This window comes from Myiozetetes cayanensis, unplaced genomic scaffold (genome assembly GCF_022539395.1).
Source record: "Myiozetetes cayanensis isolate MyiCay16 unplaced genomic scaffold, myiCay2020 scf7, whole genome shotgun sequence".
NCBI classification, from domain to species: domain Eukaryota; kingdom Metazoa; phylum Chordata; class Aves; order Passeriformes; family Tyrannidae; genus Myiozetetes; species Myiozetetes cayanensis.
In genome coordinates, this window is record NW_026087964.1 from 28,973,127 (window position 1) to 28,996,540 (window position 23,414).

General features: G+C 37.0%; 1 protein-coding gene across 7 annotated transcripts; it reads right to left on the reverse strand.

Annotated features, from left to right (window-relative positions):
* Positions 1–1,128: 1,128 nt before the first annotated feature.
* On the reverse strand, positions 1,129–23,241 carry LOC126651729 (coagulation factor XI-like). 7 transcript variants are annotated; one of them, XM_050337929.1, is made up of 16 exons: positions 21,566–23,241; positions 19,313–19,358; positions 18,688–18,743; positions 16,248–16,410; positions 15,577–15,683; positions 13,878–14,037; positions 13,220–13,329; positions 9,762–9,921; positions 8,902–9,011; positions 8,659–8,818; positions 8,415–8,530; positions 7,876–8,050; positions 6,115–6,290; positions 5,713–5,808; positions 4,269–4,408; positions 1,133–2,926 (listed from the first exon to the last, which is right to left on the reverse strand). In XM_050337929.1, exons 1-16 carry the CDS (start codon positions 21,660–21,662, stop codon positions 2,771–2,773), a joined length of 2,028 nt encoding a protein of 675 aa, XP_050193886.1. In that variant the 5' UTR covers positions 21,663–23,241; the 3' UTR covers positions 1,133–2,770. The 7 variants fall into 7 exon arrangements, 5 of the variants coding, with proteins under 5 accessions (XP_050193889.1, XP_050193887.1, XP_050193886.1 ...); XM_050337928.1 differs by having other exon boundaries at positions 1,134–2,926; positions 18,685–18,743; XM_050337930.1 differs by lacking the exons at positions 13,220–13,329; positions 13,878–14,037 and having other exon boundaries at positions 1,132–2,926; positions 18,685–18,743.
* Positions 23,242–23,414: the final 173 nt, after the last annotated feature.

Sequence of the window (23,414 nt, forward strand, 5' to 3'; positions counted from 1 at the left end):
TTTGGCATGTTGCCATCACCTGGTATACCTCTGAGAAACAAAACACGGAGCTCTAGAGGTCTATAGAGCACTGCTGAGCTGCCATTCCTCTTTTTTTACTCCAATAGTTACAACCTGTAAAGGTGTTGCAGAAAACGAGCAAATAAACAAACAAACAAAAAGAAAAAAGAAAAGCACATGCATTTTTGTGCATTTGAAAAAGAAGCTGATGACAGCATTATTATAGGAAAGTATTATCACACTGACATTGCATATGCTCTTTAGCAAATACACAGCTTGAGTATGGCAGACAAGTATTTCAGACAGTCTCCTGATGATTCTTCTTTAGAGAGTTTCAGCCTCTGTTTTCCTACTGAAGCTATTCCTTTTTTCCTTCAGCAACTCTTTTCCAGCTGTCTTCACTCCTTCCCCCTGAGGACAGAACCATACTTGAATGCCAGGAATCTTTCTTTTTTTCCCCCCTGTTTTCTGTTTTTTCTTACTCTTTCTCAGTCTCTAGGTTTTTGACAGTGTGTCTGAGGTTTGCTGATATTTTAAACCATCTGTGGAATAAACAGAGCATGAAAAGGACATCAGCCCCCACCTTTATCTCCTGTTCTGCTTCTGCAACGTTGACAAAAACCCCAGCTCAGTGATATGCCTTCCCTCTCACCCTTGATCCAATTCCCTCAACACATACCAGACTTTGCCTGTTGGCACTCTGAACATCTACATCCTGCACAGGGACACCCAAAGCATGAGACCTTGAGAATTGTGCAACCCCAGCAACGCAAGCCTCTGTCACCAGGAGCCCACTGTGGGTCAGAGGGAAGGCAGCACCTTTCCTTCCTCAGATGTGCCTGCAGCAGCATCATTCCCTCTCCCCTCCTCTTAAGTCTGGACTGTTTTCATCCCTTCTTTGAATTCTAATTCTTTAAAAATAAACAAACTAAATCAACTCCTCAGCCTCTGAGTACAGCTTTGGGATTTCAGGTTTGTTGACTGCAGTCAGCTTAGCACTGCACACACTGAGAAGCACTCTGACTTTAGGGCCTCTTTGGATGCTCAAGCACAGAGTGTAAGCCTGTAGTTGTGAAATTACATTTTTTTTTCCTCAGTATTATTTACAAATAAAGCATAAAAAAATTAAACATAAAAAATAATTTTCAGCAGCTTAACTGTTTTCCCCATAAGTATTATGTTTAATTTCTAATTTTCATTACCTCATTTACTTGCAAAGACACTCCTGCTGTTTACCTCTCAGTGTGGTGTCTGGAACATATTTTCAGCAATTAAGGTAATGCCGATGATTAGGAAACAAGCTCATAAAGTTTTGCAAATACAATGCTATGTTCTCTGCTCCCCTTTCTGATGCAGTGTGAAATGCTGCCTCCTACTATGAGAAAGTAATAGATTTGACTGCTGTCTCTCACACTAGTGTTTATTTTAGCCATGAAACATGAGCTACCTGACATGGAGTAGCAAGAAATGATAAAAGGAATGGAAAGGAGATATGAGAAAATTATGAAGTTGTTTCTTTAATCAAGGAGAGCTAGGGATTTGGAAAATAAAAATATATTGTGCTAATGATGTCTCTAAAGTAGAGGGATTCTTTTACTGATTTTCTGGATATTCTGCCTCAAAAGAAGGAGACCCACATTATCATTCTAATCACAAAACTTTCCACAGAAACTAGAATAATGTAAGTGAAAGACAGAGTATTGAGAGGAATGGGTTAAAAGAAGAAGACTGTTAAGGAGGATTGTAAATATACACAAGTGACCTTTTAGCTAGGAATGTAAAAATTCTGGAAAGTAGTAATGTAGAAAAACATATATTATGCCTACTCTTGTTTGCCTTCTGAGGGCCTTGAGAACATCTGTGTATAGATAACAGAGGTGTTTGGTAGACTTGGAGGGACCCCGAGGAACGTGCTTGAGTTCCTTGCCTTGGTCCAGAGCAGATTGAAGTACAGCAAAGATCACAGCGCGATGGCAAACCACTCGTGTAGGAACTCTTGGTAGACCACTGGGAACAGCAGGATGGATCTTTTAGCATGAATCAGCTTGAATGACATCTGCGGCCACCTGGGTACGTCTGCCCAGGTTCTGCTTTGGGGATCCTCTGGTTAGCGTGGAAATGGGAATAAGTTTACTCTCTGCGTTTCAGCCATGGATCTGTGGTTGTTCCTTCTGCCCGACTGTGCTGACTCACACACAGTACTATTACCATACTTACAAAACCACTACTGAAGAGCTTGCCAAGACCTCTGGATTTTTTTTCTTGGTTAGTACTGCTACTTTTTTGGGTAATTCCCTAAGGAAACAAGGCTTACGTAAATGTATAGGTATCTCTCTGTCTCATATTCCCTTCCCTCAGCCCCTTAGTAAGTTTGTACGTGGTTTGCCCATTTTAGCCACATTCAGACAAGAGAGGGAAGTCTCCACTGCTATGTCCAAACCTCTTAAGTTAGTAGTTCCCAGCTCCCAGGTCCATATATGTCCTACAAACTCATCCACTCCTCTTTTAAGCTAGTAAGGACAGAAGAAATCCTTGGTTCAGCCATATTTTTTTTCTGCCAAATAAGTGACCACAGAGTTTATTTTTATTACTGTTTATTATTTAGTAATAGGAAAATTCATTCATTGGTGCTTTTCTGCTTTTTAAATCAAGACTTTTACACTCCAGGCTAACGAGAAATACCATTTAAAAAACACTAATATGCTTCATCACGTTGCTCTTAGGGTTGTTATACCACAACATCACTAGGAGTGAGTCAGTAATGCTCATGCTATGTAGTTTTTTCTAGAATCCAGTCTGAATACTCAGCAACTTTGGTGTAGACTCCTGGCTGCCTGGGGCGAGCACATCCTTCGCCCCAGCTGGTGATGCCCACCAGATACCACACCTCCTCATGCCTGCATGCCAGCGGCCCTCCCGAATCTCCCTGTGTCACAGGAGAAAAAGAGAGAGCATGCAAGGAAGAGCCCTCATCAGTATTTCTATCTCAAAGAAAGCCTTGAATAAAATCAGCATCATTGAGTGTTAACACCAGCATAACTGCCTAGATTTAAATCGCTTTCACTTAATGCATGTAGCAGCTTTTCTGACTTTTTTGTAAATTGATTTCTAAATACTTTCTAGTCATTAAAAATAATTTCAACTTACCATGAAGGTTCAAAACTACTGGCTTTTTTCTTTTCCTTACTTATCTGCATGCAGTGATTTAAAACCCAATGAAGACTATGTGTCCAAGTAAGGAAAACTGTAAATTCGGAAATGTTTTCTTTAATGGCTTTTTTTTTTCAGTATGTAAATCTCAGTTCTCTGCATGGTTTATCTTGTTTGAGCAACTTTCCCCATCAGGATAAAACACTTTTCTGTTTTCTTTTCCTATTCCTAACCCATCTTTCTGAACATAAGGTTCTTCAGTGTAGCCATTTTAAGTTGTTACGACAATAGCGTGTTATTTTTATAAAGCAGCATCTCCATCTTCTGGTACACTGTATCAGATAAAGAAAGCCTAATTGGCATAGAGGAAATTTTTATTCCTAATTACTCAATATCAATCATAGTAACATTTTAACATAAAAATATTAACTGTTAAATGTTTACAGTGAAAACTGTATTTGGTAGAGAATTTAATCTTAATAATCAGACTATTTTCTTCTTGCATAAATTAACTCAGAATATTTAAACTGATGGAAGGGCATGAGTTTACACTTGAGAAAAGAATTTGGTTCACTGAACTCACACTGGTGTGACATTTCCAATTCCAAAACCAAGCAGAGCAGTTTGCACAGGTTGTTTTTAGCCTTCTATTGACCATGCATTTTAATAGCATTGCTAGTACCCTCCCCTCTGGTTTGTACATGGTGGATATTTTAAAATAAGCTTTCATGTACTGTATTTCATGTCAGGAAATAAAACACTACATAGGAAATCTGCTTTTATTTGAGAAATGCTTTGAGATGCTATACTTGCTCTCTTTGGATTTCTGATAGTCTGAAGGAATACTGTTTTATCCTGTAAATGGTTGAGTTATCTATATATCCACACTCAGAGTTTCCTATCCATGGAATCTATCCCTAAAGATTTCAATGCGGCACAAGAAATATTTTCCACATACCTTGATTTTCAGTGCATTCGACAAGGAAAAGTGACAAGTTAATCAACAGCTCTATTGATAACCATGCCTTTCAAATAGCAAATAAAAAAACTACAGTATTCAATCATATATTTGAAAAAATAATTGGAATATATAGCTATATACTACTGTTTTTCATTACCTTACAAGCATCCCTTCCACCTTCATCGTAGCCAGCACAGATGACTTTGTCACCTATTCTGCGCTTCCGGTACCTTGCCTGGCATTCCTCTGTTGACATGAGGGGAATGGGAGCCTTCTGGAGAATATCTTGTACTCGACCTATGTAAAAGGCAATATGAGCAGAGAAAAGTTAAAATTAAACTTCCCCATACACTGATTTTATGAAGCGGGAGATCACTGCTTCTAGAGTGTTGAGAGATGACACCAATTGTTCCTTCTTTGTGTTACAAGCAATGTGAATTGTCTTCTAATTTGAATGTTTTTATAATGTCATTTTCTTTCTTATGACTGGACAAGCTTCAAAACTTCCTTGTGATTTGCAATGAATCCTCATATATGCATGGCTCTCAGGACACTGGCCCTTGGAGCATTGCCATTAGTATTGCTTTTAGTAACTACTTTTTCCTGGTAAAGTGTTGCAATAACTTTAAAATCTCCCAGTTGCCAAATCTATGCTCCTCTACATCCTAGTACTTTACAGGATGGAGAAACTTGCACATAGAATAAATAAGATTATTTGAGAGAAGCTTTTTCTTAGAAATTAACAGAAGAAATTTGTCTATACAAAATCTGCCTAAATTTTTTAGATTTCATATTGAACTCTAACCTCCAAATATGCAGCTGTATAAAGGAAAAGAAACTCTTTAAATAGGTATATACCCATATAAACATATAAAGATGACACATATAAAAATATAAATAAGCAGATAGATATAAAACCATACTTTGATAATTAGAAGGTTTTTTGGCCTACCTTCACATAAAATCAGAGGAGTACAAGTCTCATCCACCATCAAAACACAAGTAATTGGCATTGTTTATAATTAATCTTAAGAATAATAAAAGCAACACGCTTCAGTCTCTGATTTTTGAAGTCATATGAATACAATCACATTTTAAAAAAGCATGGACTATGTGCAGACTGTAACTCAGAACAGTTCAATGATAAGTTTGCTGTCCTTTTTCAGCTAGGATCATGAAAAGGAGTGTGCATTCCAGATATATACTGGATTTTACCAGAAGAATAAGCTAGAATATAAGAAAAAGTATTTGAGAGCTGGACAGGATATATTTAAGGTTGAATTCTCACATATTTCATATTATTGAATCGAACAATTCATAAAATTAATTCTTGCGTCAGAGCATGGAGTTATTTAATGATAATTTCTTACATCTCATTTATGTTTTGTGATGTCTTAATAGAAATAGATTTTAATTAAGAATTATATTACAGTGCTGGTTTCTAATTAAGAATTGTATCACAGAATGGCTAGAAGCAAGAATGGTACCTACGAACAGAGCAGAATTTTATTTTTTTATAAAAGGGGAGTTGTTTGGGTTTTTTTCCAACACATGAATTTTACAAATACAAGAACTTGCTGTTTAAAAATACTTTTCTGTACCTTTTTCTTTTCTGTAACCCCATCCAATTACCCAACAGTCAGTATAAAATATGTTAGTGTCTTCTTTTGATGGCAGGCAAATAGGTAGTTGAAGATCTAAAATACAATTAAAAGTATTAGTTTGACCAGCAGAGATAACTACAACAACAAGGCAAATAAGGTCAAATATGACCCCTTATGACAGACTCCATGTTATGCTTTGTCCCTTACACTATATATCATTCCCAACACATAAAAATAAGCCACCCATTTTCTTTCCAAAGCCAACAGAATGAGATCCTCCTCAAACCCCTCTAACTGCATATTAAAGGAAGCCAGCCCAGGTGTCATGCACTGCCATGGCAATGCCAGCCCTGTGACATCCTGAACATTTTCAGAATTCCTCTGCAATACACTACATACCAGTAAAATTCATAGGCTTAGCAAGTTTCATTAAGGCAATGTCATATCCAGTCTGTGCATATTTATACTGAGGGTGAACAATAATCTCTTCCACTTTGAAGAAAGGTGTATCCTCATTTATTTCCGATTGTTTTAAAATACCAGCATAAACACGCCAAATGTTGGGATTCGCAAGACTGAGGGAAAAAGACAAACAGTCAGCCTGTGGCTAAAAAGTCTAATGCAATCCCTGAAGTAGTTCATGTGATTCTTTCAATTCTTTCCAACACAATTTTTCTAGTAATGAAAATAGGGTTGGTAAAAGAAATTCAAGTAGCCTATTCTGACATTTATTAGTTGGGAAAATGACACTAGCCATGTAAATATAGATTAGAAAGTATAATACCATAGACATATATGACAGGTTTCAGCTAATCTTTATTATTCTAACTTTATTTTGAGTAAGTTTAAGGGATATCTCATTGTGACATTTTACCTACCATTAAGGCAATCTAGAAGTTTTGGTAAAAACAATGAAGAAGATACAAAAAGTGTCTTAAATAAACTCCAAAATTTTTAAAGATTTTATATATGAATTCATAAATATTAATTGGGCTTTAAAAATTCCAATTAAAAAAGTCTATTTTTATTATTATTTTGCAAGTATATATTCTCCTTTTGCCTTTTTAATAATGGTAACTTCTACATTGGTTAGTAGGCAAAGGATATATTTATATAGGGTTCTTTAAAAGTTTAACCACTTTTTAAAATTTGCCATTGGAGGTAAAATAATGGTAGTACTATTCCATGAGAAAACAATAATGGGAAACACACTACACTGCGTCAGTAAAAATGCCTTGTTTTGGATCATGATGCTGGGTCAACATTCTCTTCTTTGAAGGCTTTTATCTGTTACCTGTACTTTTTCTCCCATCAGACTGCATTGAAGACTTCCATTTCATTTTGTAAATGGCAGGATAACCTATTTTACAGGTGCTGACAATCTAACATGGGAAATGGATCAACTACATGGCAATAAAATCAGCCCTTCACAATGTAAACAATTTCATGAGCCAGATCTGATAGTAATTTGATTAACAATACAGACTACATGCATCAGTTTACGCAAATTATCGAAGTCTTAGGTACAGACTGCTTTAAATCTGAAAATCTCCATTAAAAATAGGGCACTAATTTGCTGGTTTATAAAATTTGGGGGATTAAAAACTGTTAAAAGAAATCAAGACAATTGTGTTCTTGATGTTTCACGTAATGCTCAGGCAGCCTAACTGGACTCAGAGATTTATGGTCTGTCCTGGTCAAAAAGGTTGCATTGCTGAGAACCCTGCTGCTAAAACTATCAGATTAGCGGTACAAAAAAATCTCTGAGATAACTTATTTGAAATTTATGAAATGCAATAACCCAGCCACAGACTTTTCTTGATAGATTATATGGTATTACAGTAAGAAAAACTCATCTCTCATTAGAGCATGTAAGGTTCTGTAAATATCTCTTGTCTGCTTTACAATTTCACCTTCTGGATTCATTAAAATAATTTAGTATCAACAGTACAATACTATGTTACAAAGTGACAAAGTATGGAGTTCCAGCTACTTTAAGAAGATGAATAGTCTACCTGAAAAGTTCACCTTTTGGTTACATTAAAACCATTTGCTTTATTCTAATCATCCTTGTTATTATCCTGAAAGGTAGATCTCGAATTATCTCACATGCTAGGTTAAATCTTTGGGTTTATCTGTACGTTTACATTTAAGTCTCACCTTGTGACACAGTGAGCAGCTGTGAGAATCCACCGGTTGCTGATGATAGAGCCCCCGCAGAGATGTCTCTGACGAGACAACTTCACATGCAAGCTGACCTGCCATGGCCATTCCCCAGGGGAAGAGTCTGTCCCTCCAACGATCCTAATATTTCTTGCAGAATGCTGCATACACACTACAGAAATAATTCAAAACTGATCTTGGAGATAACTTGCACTCATCAAGGAAAAATGAAGATGAGACTACTGCTGATAACTGAATAATGACCATCTATTGAGAAGAAGGTGATACATTCTAATCCCTTTATGATTTACAATCATGAAGACTATTTAAACCAAATTCACAGTGCTACTGCTGGTGTTTACAATGTACAGACCTGTCTGACTTCACTTTTTCAGAATACTTTTACTTCTCAAGGTGACCCATTGGGACAGTGCAACCAATTCAGTGAAACCACTTTAAAAAACAAAAGTTGTTTGGCCCCCTGTACTGAAATCAGTGAAGCACTGGCTTTATTGCATGAAAGAAGCTTTACTTACCAGTACTGGCTTTTTTTTTACATAATCTTAGTGAGTATCCAGAGATTCTTCCTGGCCCATGCACTATTTTCACTGGAGATCCATTTGAGGACATTCTTAGGTGACACTCACACTTTCTGTCAATGAATTGATGCAAAGATTTAGTTTGTACTTTTTTAATGAAGAACACTTCCATTACCCCCGCACCACATCTGCAGAATGACTATGTCAGCAATCTTTGAACATTTAAAAAATTTTATCTCACCTTTCCTCATTGCATGAATCTTGGAGGGGGAAGTACGTAAAAAATTGGCAGCGGATCACGTCTGTGCAAACCTGCTGACAGGCTCTGTGTCCTTTAGTATAAGTGACATTAAGTTCATCTCCCAAAAAATCCATATGCGTGTAAGTGCGAGAATTGCAGGCTGTAAGAATGAGTGCAGTCCAAGCATCAGAACATTAATAATTTAATTCAAAATTAGTATTTTTATTGTAATTTATAGTTTACCAGGAAAAGATCTTCTGCAGTTTAGGAGACCAAAGCCTGATACAGCATTTTCTCGTGATATAAGTGCCTCTGGTATCCCACTTGTTGATGTCTTCAGAAGGCAAAGATTTCTAAAATGAAATATTTTTTACAATAACTAAATCTGTTATCACATCCTAAAAATAATTGTTTAGATACTGGTAAGAGAAGTTTCTTTCTCAAACATGTCTTTTTCTCACAAGTCTCAATCTGTGAAAGTATTTCATATGAAAATGCATTCACTAAGTTCCCTAGTTCACTCTTAATTGAGGTAGGTTTTGTAGTACTGTGAAATGGCATATAACTCTGCTACTGAAGGTTGTACAGTATTTATACACTTGTAGAAGAGGTGAGTTTAGGTGATGCATGCCATCTCAGCTTTGCTTCTCACTGGAACTCCTTTGAAACTTTATTCGTCTTGTGTACAAAAGAAGGAAGACAAATAGAAATATTTCTAAACTTCACTGAAAAATCTTTTCAGGTAAATAAGTTTATCCTGCCTGGAAACCATATGGCTCTCTTGACAATGTCATAAAATTCAGCTTTAAGTCATTAAAGCAGTTGGGAGGCTCACTGTATTTTTGATGACCTTTTGAGATTAAGACCAGATATGCAACCTCAATACAAAAGCCCTTATTGCATTGGAAAACCAATGAAATGCCCACAGGAAATTAATAAATTTATGAAAAAAAAAAAAACAACCACCAAGCTTTACTGAAAATAAATTTTTTAACATAAAATTCCTCAATTTTCAGAAATCAGTCTTTTAAAAAAAACCTTTCTTTTTAAAAAATAACTTTTAAAAATCTATATAGATAATTATATTTGATTGTCATATTCACCTTTGGGATTCTATTTCCCATTTCCTGGTAAAGAATGTAAAGAACAAGCACTTTGGAAAATACGTGCAAATAGTTTGGCAGACAGAAAAATCAGGAGTGAAAAAACTTGTAATATTAGTTCCTGAAAACTCTTGATCATCAAAAATGTCCATCTGACAATCTGTATAAAACAAGAACAAAATATAAAAGATCCAAAGACTTTGTTATGTCATCAGAATATTGAGATTTACCAATTATTCATTTCTATCTTTATTCCCACTTTCCTTCCATGATTGATAAGCTGGAAAGATAACACAACATTTTAACCCAAAAGTGTTTCTTGAGAACATTTTTGAATATGTAAACTCATGGAGAGCACCACAGAACAGGGATAAGGTTCATATAGAGGAAAAGAGAAATGACATGTTACAATACAGATTTGCTAATCTAATAGGGAAAGCTTTAAATTAATTTTAAATAACTATATCTAACAGGATCATGGGAAAACTAGAGGAAAAATAATGGGATAATCCTTTTAGTACTTTAGCTTTTACTATTTGACAAGTAGGCAGAATAAGCAGGACTTCTATGTATTCTGCCCTCTGACATGACCAAAATAGCACAACAGAAGCTTGGCAGGATAATTCACACAACCAGACTATGGATATAGAAGTTACAGGAAGTACTAGCATGTTTAGAAAGAAATGAACAAGTTGCCTTCTGCAAGGATATACTTGCAAGTCCTAGTTAGAATCCTAATGCAAGAATAAAAAGAGAAAAAAAGGAAGCACCAGAACAGAGGATGCTTCTTGAACCTATTAAGCTGTAAAGATGGTAAAAATAGTGAAATTATCCAAAAGACAGGACTTGGTGGCAGCAGAGAACTTCAGCTGTTGAGAAAGTGCAGCAACCAAGTCAACTCTACTGGGTTTGTTATAGATATACATACTGGAACATCTTACCAGAAAATTAAAAAAAAAAAAAAGGGAGAGGTAGAGCTTAATGTGACTCCTGTTAGCTTCATTAGGTTTTCAAAAACATAAGTATGAAGGGTCAACAATACTGGGCAGTAATTACAGAATAAGAACAGGAAGGAAGTAAAATCAGCAGTCTAGAAAATAAGTCAAGAGAATGAATAGTTTCTGAAGAAAATTATATTTAAAGTTTTGGAAAGCTAACCCATGATCTAAAGGATCACGTTCAGTGATCATTTGTTCGATATGAAATGACCTCAAGGAAGGTACCTTGCAAAGGGCAGAAATACAGAAATATAACAGTATGTGTGCATAAGGACAAAGTCACAAAGGCAAAGGCACAAAATGAAAGGCCACATAGGAAGGAATAAACTAAATAAAGTCAGAAAAAAGCTAGAACAAATATTTAAATAAACCCATTTCAGATGTTTACAAAACAATAAGGCAGAAGATGGTGCTGAGTTTTTATGACTACATTTGACAAATCTCTCTCTCGACAGGTATAGTTGATCTGTCTTAAGATTAGGACAGTTGACCTCCTTAGATGACCTCTTGATCCAATAGCACTGTCTAGGCTTCTATGACCACACAGTTTATTTCTTCTCTCTTTCTGCTCTTGCCTCACCCAAAAGACACAGAGAGTAAGGAAAGATATGTAGGAACAAGATTGAATTTCACATGCTGTCATAGTTTAACCCCACAGAGCAATCAAGCCCCACACAGCTACTCAGTTACTCCCACACCAGTAAGATGGGGGTGGGGGAGAATCGGAAGGATTAAAACTAAAATAATAGAGAAAAGCCACACTGGGTGCCAAAAAGAACTGTGGTGTGTTGACCTTGGCTGGACACCAGGTGCCCACCAACTTGCTCTATCACTTCCCCTTCCCAGGTGAGCAGGGGAGAGAAAATAAGATGGAAAATTACTCCTAGGTTTAGACAAGGTGGTTTACTAAAGCAGAAGGAAAAGTTTGAGCGTGCACAAGCAAAGAGGAAAAAACCCCAGTAATTTTATTCTCTTCTTCCCACCAGTAAACAGATGTTCAGCCACTTCCCAGGAAGCAGGGCTTCAGCACACATAGCAGTTGCTCAGAAAGGCAAACATTGTAAATAACAGATGTCCCTCCCTTCCTCCTCCCTTTCTTAGCTTTTATATCTGAGCTCACATCATATGGTATGAAATATCTGTTTGGCTAATTTGGGTCAGCTGGCCTGGTTGTGTCCTCTCCCATAATCTCGCCTACCCCCAGCCCCTTGGTGGGGGGGGGGGAATGTTGAGAGACAGTGTTGATGCTGTGCCAGCCTTGCCCAGCAGTAGCCAAAACACTGGTGTGTTATCAACACCTTTCTAGCTACCAGTGCAAAGCACAGCACTGTGAGGGTTGCTATGGGAAAACGAACTCCATCTCAGCCTGACACAATACACATTCTTTCAGAAATACAGATTACTTGTAATGGGTCATTACAACCATGTAATCACTGTCATAAACCATAAATGTCTTTGATGAAATCTCAAATAGCTTTTGATTTATTTTTTTTTTACTAAAATCCTATTGTTTGCATGTATACTGCAGTCCCCTGATTCTTCTCAAAGTTTGTGAGCAGGACCCTCCTGAGTACTGTGATTTTTCTTCTAATCATGAATGCATGTCTTTCTGCTACATCTTAAAGCAAGAGTTTGGCAAACATAAAAAATATTGCCTCTATTCTATCCCATATACCTAGGGAGGGAATAGCTACATTGTTTTCTTCTCTTTACAAAACTTTTTCTTCCTTCTTTTATTCTTTACAATTAATTTTTCATGAACTGTCTTAATTGTTAAGATCTGAACAAAACTGATTTTTTCAGTAGTTTCCAAAGATTATTCCTACAGTAGAATTAGCAGAGTCTGACGAAAATGTATTGATATAGAACAAAAATATGTTGATATAGTCTCTACAAAATGTGATTTATATGGGAAAACTAGATTATCTGTAAGCTAAAGAAGGTATAATATACACTGTTTGATTTAAGACTCTTGAGACTTTTGCCTGAGTAACGATTGCAGGAACAAGTACAGACTTTGTGTTTTCACACAAATCACCCACAAAATGCAGAATATATCTCTTCATATTAACAAGCTGTATTAGAAAGCTGAAGGTCTTCATTAAAAACTTTCAAGTGCATACAGAGTACAGAAACAGAATTTAGAAAGCTTTATATTCCTTTCTGATTTTTGACTTGGATATCCATGATACAAAAACAGCATACAATTTCATCAAGCTAATCTTAGGAAAGAATTCTTTGGATCTTTAAAGCACACAACTGTTTCTGTAAGAAGAATGATAACGTGGAAAAATTAAAGAGAGATGAACCTCCTTTGTGTCTTACAAACGACATTTGTAAGAATAGGATTATATCAGAATTATTCTACATAATGAAATGTTTATACATGTCAGTGACAGACTGCATTTCATCATCCATAACCCTTAAAACTAAACAGAATCATAGATTTTAAATAGTTACCTAATTCAGAAAGCTGGCATGGCTTTAAAGAGAATCCAGACACAACCTCATCAAGCACCTTTATGTTGGTTGGAGTTCCTACACTGGTATGTTTCAAGAAGCATTTTTTACTGAATGACAAAGAATAAAGAAAGTGGTAAGAAAATAGGCCTTCTTCCTTGGACTAAACCACAATTCCTATCATGGTGCATGGTCCAACTTCCAGAACAGGCTTCAAATGATGAACTGAGCTAGCTAAACAATGTTTAACTTGCAAATTTGAGAAGATTAAAAGCTCAAAAATAGGCTTGATAAAAGTTAAATAATTTCTGTGGCTGCTCTGATGATGCTGTTTTCAGAACAATAAGCACAGCAGGATTTAACAGAGCAATAATGTTGCACACATACCAATATAATTTGCATTTAAGTATCTCCAGAGGATTTTAATTTTTTTCAGTGCTATAATAATCAAGTTTGTTTTTCTCACCAACAAATAAATGAAAGCTAACTGACTACAGATATTTTCCTACCTATAAGTGTGAATAAACATTGCAAGGAGGAATAAATCGAATATCCTTGAGTAACTCTTGCAACATAGACTGTTCTACTAAAGATTTACATAGATTTACTCTACTAAAGCACAGTGCTATCCAAGGAAATGGATCCAACCTGTATTTACCAAAACTTTGCATCGTGAAATGTTTCAGAGGCATATGTAAAAAAATGGCAATGCTTGTCATTGGTACATCTTTTTTGACACTCTTGATAGCTGTCAGCCGTAGCAATATCATAAATATTCCCTTCCATATCCAGTCCTACATGGACATCTGGGCTGCAAGCTGTGAGGAAAGAGAGACCAAGTTCTGAAAATGTACTTCTATTCTTTACCCCATCCCATACCCCAAATTGCCCAAAAGATAGTTTGTATGACAGCCCTCACAATCCACATTATACATCCCACACTCACTTCAGTTACATCACACTTCATACACACTTCTAGTACTAAATCAGAAACAGGTTTAGTGTAGTATCACATGGCAAACTGTCAGATTTTGACAGTGCCTCTGCCTACATGACAGAGGGGCTCTAACCACTGTGGCTGACCGAGAGCATAATGATATTCAGCAAAGTAAGAACTCGAGATTAATACTAAAACATACTTTCCCAGTTCCAAATTCACAGAGCAGTTTAAATGGCAAATTCTCTCCTCATAAACAACAGACACCTTCCATTTGATTCAGAATATTTAATTTACACTTCAAAGAGGGAGAACTGGGACTTTGGGGAGTTTGAAATGCAGGTCATTGGGTTCTCTTCAAAGAACATGAGTCAGCCAAAGATTGGAGCCATTTTTAAATATCTATGGAAAGATTTTCATTTTAATTACATTAGTCTGATTCTAGAATAACTACAGTGATATTAATTAGTCTAAATAGCATAAAGAATAACATCCCACTGAAATCTCTTCTTCTGCATCAAAGCTACTCAGAAATGTAAACATGACAGGATATTGGCAGGAAAGGGCTTTTAAAAGACCTGACTGGTCTGAAAGGCAAGTGACAAGCTAAAGCTAGCACAACTTACTTTATAATAGCTGCAATGGAGAACTCACATAAAAACCCATTTAGTCCTGCCACATTGAGGTGCTATACCAACAAAACTAAAGAACTAACCTGACATGCATAAGACACTATTTGTCCTCCAAGACAGGAAGTGAATAGTCTTCCTTATTCTCTTTTTCTAAAGTACCATGTTATACTTAAAGTTGATCTCCTTTTGATGACATCATTATTACAGTGCAAGTTTAAAGCATATCTAAAACAACACATTTAACAGGCTTTAAATGAGCCTGGTATGGCATGCTGAAATCAAGACTTCATGTAGAGCACACACACATACGCTAAAAGATGCAGCTGCTAATAATATATTACACAGAATCACGAAGGTACTAACATCACATTGTGACAATGCACGTCTGTTTTACTGGGCATCTGCACCTCAGAGTTACAAAACAGGGACACACGTGCCATATGAGCAGCTTTCAGGAGTGGAATTGTAGTAGTGAAATAATCTTTAGAACTGGAGTCAGCAGCTAAAGCCTGCATTCCCATCTGTTTCTAGCAAATGAAACAGTGACGGCAGAAGCATGATTTCCCTGTCACCTCCTCTGGGGAGCCTCAGTGGTGGATAATTGGGCCTGAAGGCTAAAACCAGTGGGTTTTTGTCACTTGTGTTTGAAAGCAATCTGGCAAAGAACATACAAATCACTGCTTGGCTACTTCCCTGATTCTATTACTCTTTACAAAATGGTAATTTTTTTAACAATTGCCACCCAATACACAGCATAAAATACATGCATGTGAATAACCATATCTTACCAGTAATTTGGATGTTACACTGTTTTAAGGAATGTCCAGAGATAGCTCCTTCCATATCCACTTTCGGCAGCATTTCTGTATCACTGTCTTTTAAATAGCAGGAAAACCTGTGTTTTAAAATGCAGCAATTCACGGCTTTTGCAGTACAACACAGACTTGCATCATTGTTTCTCAGGTGAAATGCAGGCTTTTTAATATCCCTCAACATTTAAATGTTGACATGTATAATTGGAAGAAAAATAGGGTAGAGACACATATGCTTTCTGGAGGACAGAAATGCACTAGGCATAGAGAGGAAGGACAATCTCATTCTCTCAGGTTAACAAAGTTCTTAATTGTGAGAAAAATACGCTAAATATAGAGGGTGGGGAACAGTAGAGGGGACCACTGGAGATGTGAAATTACTCACATTGTCTCTGAACAATAAATATGTGGCACAAAGGAAGGAGTGCAGAGTCACTTCTGTTTCCTTGAAAGGGTCGGTATGTCAGTGCGAAAAACTGGGCATTGTCAAATTCAACCTTCTGAATTCAAGCAATTAGTCTGAGTTTTAGAGATACATGACAGGGTGTTCCATGGCAACCTGCGTGCCTGTGTTCTGTCAAAATGTTACCAAGTTTCTAAATTAGCACAGGAGGCCAGCAAAATAGACATGTACATGAACATCCTACCTTTTTGCGGGATCTTTAGTCCATGTTGCTGGCAAATAGGTGAAGAACAGACAGGTAGGATGGTAAGTACACACTACTTGGCAGTAATTGGCACTCGGTGTAAAAAACGTAGTGAGGTCTCCTCCTTGGAAGTATGTATTTTCATAGATCTGAATCACACATTCTGATGCAGAATAACAAAATATGTCAATTATTAAAGACGGGAGCACACAGTTCAGCAGGAGAGGGTGAAGCCAGTGCTCCTCTTTGTCATGGACCTTGCTTTTAAGACAGTCTTTTGGCAGGAAAAGTGGGTAAGGGGCATGAGTAGCACAGTTCCTCTGAGAGTCTCATCTTTTCTCTCCAGCAGAAACAAAACTATCTGGGGTGTCTCCCCCCTGTTCCCTGCCTCACACCCAATGCTGGAGCAGGGCAGCTTGCACCAAGGCAGAAACCCAAGCAGCAGGATAGGCCACAAGGCATATCTGCATGGCAGATAGGGAAGGTACCATCTCATGGCAGATCTCAGGAGCAGTAGAAGCCTCTTCTAAGAGAGACCACCATTAGAAGGAAAACTACCAGGAGGAAGTGCAGAGAGCAAAAAGATTTACGAATTTTTATGTAAAGACAGTCCTGTTTTGTCTAGGGATGCTCTGAGGCCCGAGTCCCAGGCGATGACACTGCACACAGCCTCAATGACTCAGAGCATTTCTTACACCTTCTGCTTCCTCACATTTCACCTTGAACCCCCCAACTTGCTTTACAATGAAGAAAATACTGTTTCAGCAGTAGCATCTCAGAATGGTCCAGAATAAAAATGAGCTCAACTATGACCATGCATCTGCAGGAATACTGAACTCTCAATGACATACTGAACTCTCTAATGACAACCACTGACACTGCAGAGCCATGCAACAAAGGTGCCTAAGCAGCAACCTGCTCCCACCTTTCCAAAGGAAGGCATTTGTAAGATCTCCATTTTAAAACACACAAGAGAGCTGTCTTTGCACAGGAGACCACTCTCTTCTTGAATTTGCCCTTCAAAAGAAGTAGCAAACCAGCAAATAGGCCAATTTTTATTCCTGTATCTACAAAAGTGCTTTTTCTCGGTTGAAAGAGAAAATAATTTAATTTTACAAACTGGGAGGAAAACCCAACTGAAAACATTTTATCTACTGGATATCTACTGGATATCTACTAGACATATGTGCTAGATATGCTAGTATTTTTCAAAGTTTAAATTCTTATTAATAAAAATTTGCACTTTATAAATATCCATATTTTTCTGATATATGTACTTTCAAGATATTTCTCTAAAAATTAGTAATTATTGTTCTCAGTAGAGTTTCTTTGCCCAGCTTTGTCATTAACAGAAAAATATTTTCTACTCTTAGAATACGCCAAGTGAATTCTATCTGCTATATCAGATATTTTGGATCTTATTTACCTTATTCTAGTGTAACACACAAAAATTTTATTTATGCTGTAAAACTATGCACCATGCCAGTAAAGTACCAACTATGTAAAACTATGCCAGTTCTGAACACCTTAACTTAATAAAAGTGTTTTCTAGCCCTCAGATATTTTCCAAGATTTTAGTTTTGCTGAGATTTAAAGCCAGGAAAGATATTTTCTTAAATAATACTACATTTATCAAACAGATATTGCTAAAAAGCTCTTATCTAATTGTTGTCTGAGAAATAAAAGGTAATACATTACTGAACTTAAACTTGTGTTAGGCCTCAGTTATAATTTATCAGCAAAAGGAATTTCAGAGAAATGCAACGCAACTTTTGTAGTTTAACTTTTGCTAACTGATCAAAGTAAATCATTAACACAGGCTGGAAAAAATGCGCAATTATCAATTTTCCAGTGTGCTAAGAGAATTTTAAAAACCATTTACAATAACACAACTGGTTTGGGAGTTATTCACCTCTATTGCAGTAGTCTTTCAAAGCACAATGGTACATAGGTGTTATACAGATATTTTTTACATGAGTAATTTCACACAAAGGCAATGTGTGAGTAAGACTGAAGGTTTGTGGGGTTTGCTTATTTAAAAAAATTAAAAAGGATATTAGTTCTGAAGCTCAGCTGGTGTCTCACAGTCAGGCTGCCCATCAGTCCTGCCTCCTACCTGAAGGCAGCATCTGGGGAAAGGTTTGAGGCTCCTCTGCAGGCAGGAAGAGGCAGATAGCAACAGCTCACCCAGCACTGCCAGACTGAGCCTACAGCAGCCAGCACACATTGCTGCAGCGGGGGTGGCAGGACAGAATCAGTAAAGCCCCATTAGAAAGGTCCATGTCAGATAACAGGAAGCAAGTTACCCAAACTTAACTAAGCACAACCCATCAGAATCAAAACAGCTCTCTCGGGACCAGACTGCAGTTACCATCTCTCCACCTACAAAAGTTGTGTTACTCCGTGGGTCAATCTCAGAAATTATATATTCACTTACCACTGTAAACAGAAGCAAGTAAGAAAATGAAATTAAAGGTCCAATAAATCCAAATCATCCTAAAAAACACAAAATTATTATTTAGGATGTGTTACATAAAGGGTGTAAAACTAGTTTTATAAGGCACTGCAAAGCATAACACTGATTTACAATTGTACTGTTCCACCATTAATTCAATATTACTTTGAAATTTACAAATTACAGCTGTGAGCTACAGTTGTGGTATATCTAAAGTAGCATGGAAGAGTAACAAAAGTTAGTCCTTCACTTATGCTTGTAAAAAACAATAAAGCTTACAAGCACTTAAAGAATTTCTGCTTCTTTTAACAGCAGAATATTTATTCTTGTTTAGACTGGGAGTAATATTATATTGAAATGATATTACTAACCCTGACTCTCATGATAGTTTAGTAGATACTGTTATCCCCATAGCACACAAATGACTCACACTCACTTCTGGTATATGCTATATGAATTCTAAACCTATATTTTCCACGTGCAACAACTTAAGCTATGAAATAATCAGATAAATTAACCACACAACACAAGCCATAAATATTTCAACATACACTGTCTTGTTGCTATGAAAACCTTTCACTGAATACCAGTTTCAATAACAACTACATACCTGAATATACAGTAGGTCTGGATGCATGGGTAAGGTTTATGCTCTACTAAAAAAAAAAAAAAAAAAAAAAAAAAAACAAAAGTCCACACTTTGTGTTAAATATTACTGTGCCTGCAATGCTAACTTATCTTTAATATTTACTTTGAACGGGTACTCTTTCTGTTGATAGTTACTGACCTTAGGACCCATTTTCAGAACATCTGTCATCCACACTGCTCTGAATTAAATGTCCAGGTTTTACACCAGCTGAGCATCTGCCTCTTTCACAGCATTTTAAATAAAAGGCAAATCCCTGGTTCAGAAGAGCCAGAGTACCTGCTGCTAGCACAGGAACCTACATAAACAAGGAACCAGATCTGTCTCAAGAGCAAATATCAATATAGGATCATCACCTATATTTTCTTATTATTACATCATTTCCTTGAGGTATTCCCATGACAAACAGAGACAGATATATACTTCAACTATGTATTCTATGCTCTTAACATCATTTCAAGTTCTCATTCCTCCTTTTCAATACTCCACAGAAATTATCCTGTCTACATCTTCCAAGTAGTTTTACTGTGGGCCTTTCCACACTCCTGTTTTTGTTGCTAGGTTCAACAAAAAGTGTCTTCAATTTGTCAGAAAGCAGAAAAAACACAAACCTGTTTACAGGTATATGAAGTGTAAATACAACAAGAAGTCAAACTTAATTTCTAGCTTATCTGAATCACTCTTTTGATTCTACTATTCTTTTTAACATGTGTTAAAAGCCTAATACATTTTAAAGGAAAAAAAGTCTTTCAAATCTAAAAAAAATTAAAAAAAAAATTTTTGTTTCCCAGTGAAACTACCTAAGGAACGACTCTTCCTTTCTCACCACTCTTTTTTTTCTTTTCTTTTAAACCAAACCTGCAAAAGACAGATATATATACTCAACTCAAAAAGTACCAAGATCAAAACATTCCACCCAACTATGACCCTTTTGAGCATCCTGATGATTCAGATTAACTTCTCTGTGATTTAAGGGCCAGCAAGGTCTCCAGCACCTCCTCACAGAGGAAGAACTGTCTCAAATAAAGTCTTCATACTCTCCCATGTATCAATTTACTTTGCCCTGACAAGTTTGTAGGAGAGGACACAAATCTTTTCAGTGCTTTCATTTTTATGTGCTCTACTCTAAGCGTGCAACAATGAGAGTTCTAGAAGTCTTTACTGAAAAATGCATCGATAGTTCAGTCCTGTGACATGAAGTGTTTTGAGACTAAGATGTCAGCACAGCTCTGACCTTTAACTCAGAAAAGCAGATTTTTATATTGGTCATGGGATGTATGGGTATCATGGGAACACAGCTCCAGAGAAGGACACCACATCATTGCCAGGTAATACCACTGAAGCCTTCCCGTATAACCACAAATACGCAACTTAGTCTCTCTTTTCTCATCCAAAAAAAAAGTGATGATAATCTTTCACACCTCTGGAAAAATTTTCACCTTTACTTCAAATTACAGAGTTTTCATCACCATGAAAGTAATCACAAAACCTACCACTTATCTGAATATTTATAAAGAAAACAAGCTGAACTTACAACTTTTTGTGTTGCTCAACCAGTGTTAGAGTCCAGTTAATTGAACTAGTGCTCAATTAAAAGTAATTATTTTGCCTTTGTGTGAGTATGTGTGCATTCATTTCACTTGGTGACACAAAAGGATTAGAACTTTTCTCCAAGGACTTAATTTCTTGACTTTTTATTTCTCGTCTGGGCTTTCCAGGTCAGATATTGGGCAGTTATTCCAGCTCATTACTATCTTATTAAAACACAGGCAAACAAAGAAAAACCCAAAAAAATTCCAACCCCACACTTTTGGAAAAACAAGGTATACAGTTCTAATAAACAGAAAAAACAGAGCAGATTGATGATAAATTTTACCACGATCACATGTGTCATCTTGTGATGTGTAGTCATACCCACATTCATCAGAAGCTTTTGAAATCTTTCATTTCTATAATCCATTACCTCTATTTTAGAAATTTGTCTCATGACAAGGAATCTTTTGGTAATGGCTGTTTGTTTCAGAAGCAAACTAATGGGGAAAAAAAAATTCAAAAACACTTTCTTAAAGCAGTAGTTCTCAAATTTAGATATAACCCTCTTTCCAAAGGCATACCTCATTTCAAGTATATCTGTATGGGCATAAGTTGGATTTGATGGTGAAGCTGAGAAACAGGGCAGCAGTGAAATTCAAAGAGAATCATAATGAGCACACTCACTTTGGAAACTAAATTCATTTTCTTTCACTGGGCCTGCTATCCTACCGTCTGGGATGAGACAACACCTGCTGGTCGTGGTGAAGAACAAGAGAAGCATCTCAGATGAAATGAGGGAAGGCAGGCTCTGGTATGGAGGAAACAACACAAGTTCTCATTTTGATGTGGCTTTGTGGACACCCTTCCACCTGAATGAGGATGCTATAGTAACTTTCTGAACCTGAATGTGCCAGTAGGGAAAAAAAACCACAAAACCCAACAAATATTCTGAAAGTATTGCACGGCTATCATTACATATATGACAAAGGACAGAGTGAAATACCAAATGCTGCTAAAACAGCTCTAAAAATTAAATCCTGATATTTTTGTCTTATAATCAGCAATCTAGAGCCTTTTCATCTGAGTCAGGATGACATTAGCCTGGAGAAGAGGAGGCTCAGGGGAGACCTCATCACTCTCTACAACTACCTGAGAGGAGGTTGTAGCCAGGTGGGGGTTGGTCTCTTTTCCCAGGCAGCTATCAGTAAGACAAGAGGGCATGGTCTCAAGCTCTGCCAGGGAAGGTTTAGGTTGGATGTTAGGAAGAAATTCTTTACAGAGAGGGTAATCAGGCATTGGAATGGGCTGCCCAGAGAGATGGTGGATTCTCTGTCCCTGGAGGTATTTAAGAAGAGATTGGATGTGGCACTTGGTGCCATGGTCTAGTAACTGTGGTGGTAGTGGATCAAGGGTTAGACTTGACAATCTCAAAGGTCCTTTGCAACCCATCTGATTCTATGATTCTATGATTATTTGAGGGAAGAATCCATTGTCTCACTAGGCCAGAATCTTGTTTGATTTGATACCACCCCAAATGCCTGAACAAAGATTGACAGAATAATTTACTGATTTGTGGAAAGTGCTGCATTGCATATTGTATCAAAACAAAAGCAGTTTAGTAGTTCTATATCTTGCAATTACATGACAACAATAGTCTTCCTGAAAATACAGCCTAGAAACAACTGCAAATCAGACATTAAATAAGAAATCAATGCAGACCAAATTCAGGATCATAGGAAAAACAGAAGACAATTGCAAATATTAAACAACAAAGAGCTACTGGGTTTGTTATTTCAGAGGCATTATTTGATTTTTTTTTCTTATAATCAGATTTGCCTTTTTTTTTATACATGGAGAATCACACAGCTGCCCAGGCCTTGCTTCTTGCAGCTAAAGCACCTGATGCTGGTTATTGTTAGAGAAGGCAGAATGTTTTAATATACTGAAGAGTTCCAGTGCCTTGACTAGGCCCTGTAATTTGTCAGACAGTAACTCTTAAGCAAGTTATATGTGCCCCTGAACTACCAGCATGAAGCTAGATCATTTGGGCATACAGTCTTCTGCTAACGGACTGCCTTCCTTTGCTCAAAATAATTTGCATTTTCAATGAACACTTTACAACACTCCACAAGTTATACTCCAGGCACTGACTAGAAAAGTCCATTTGTTGAGCAAAAGATGGAGTTAGCAAAGTACTCCCACTTTCAGAAGAATCTCACGTGTATGTATTTTTTTGTTTTAGAAAGTGATTTAATTTAGTTTTTAATCCAGGCAAAGTATGAAGGTCGCCTTCTCAATATGATCTGACTATAAACTGAGGTAGTGCTATATTGGGATATTTGCCAGGAAGTGGCACCATTACTGCTAGCCCCTGGTGGTCTAGTGGTAAAGGCGCTGCGCTATCACCGCGGAGACCCGGGTTCGATTCCCGGTCAGGGCCACTCCCGGGCAGGTGGGGCTCGTTAGCCCTTAAAGGCAACCCACCTACGTCCTAAGGACCTCGCTGCCACTGTCCAAGCTCGCTTGGCCCCGG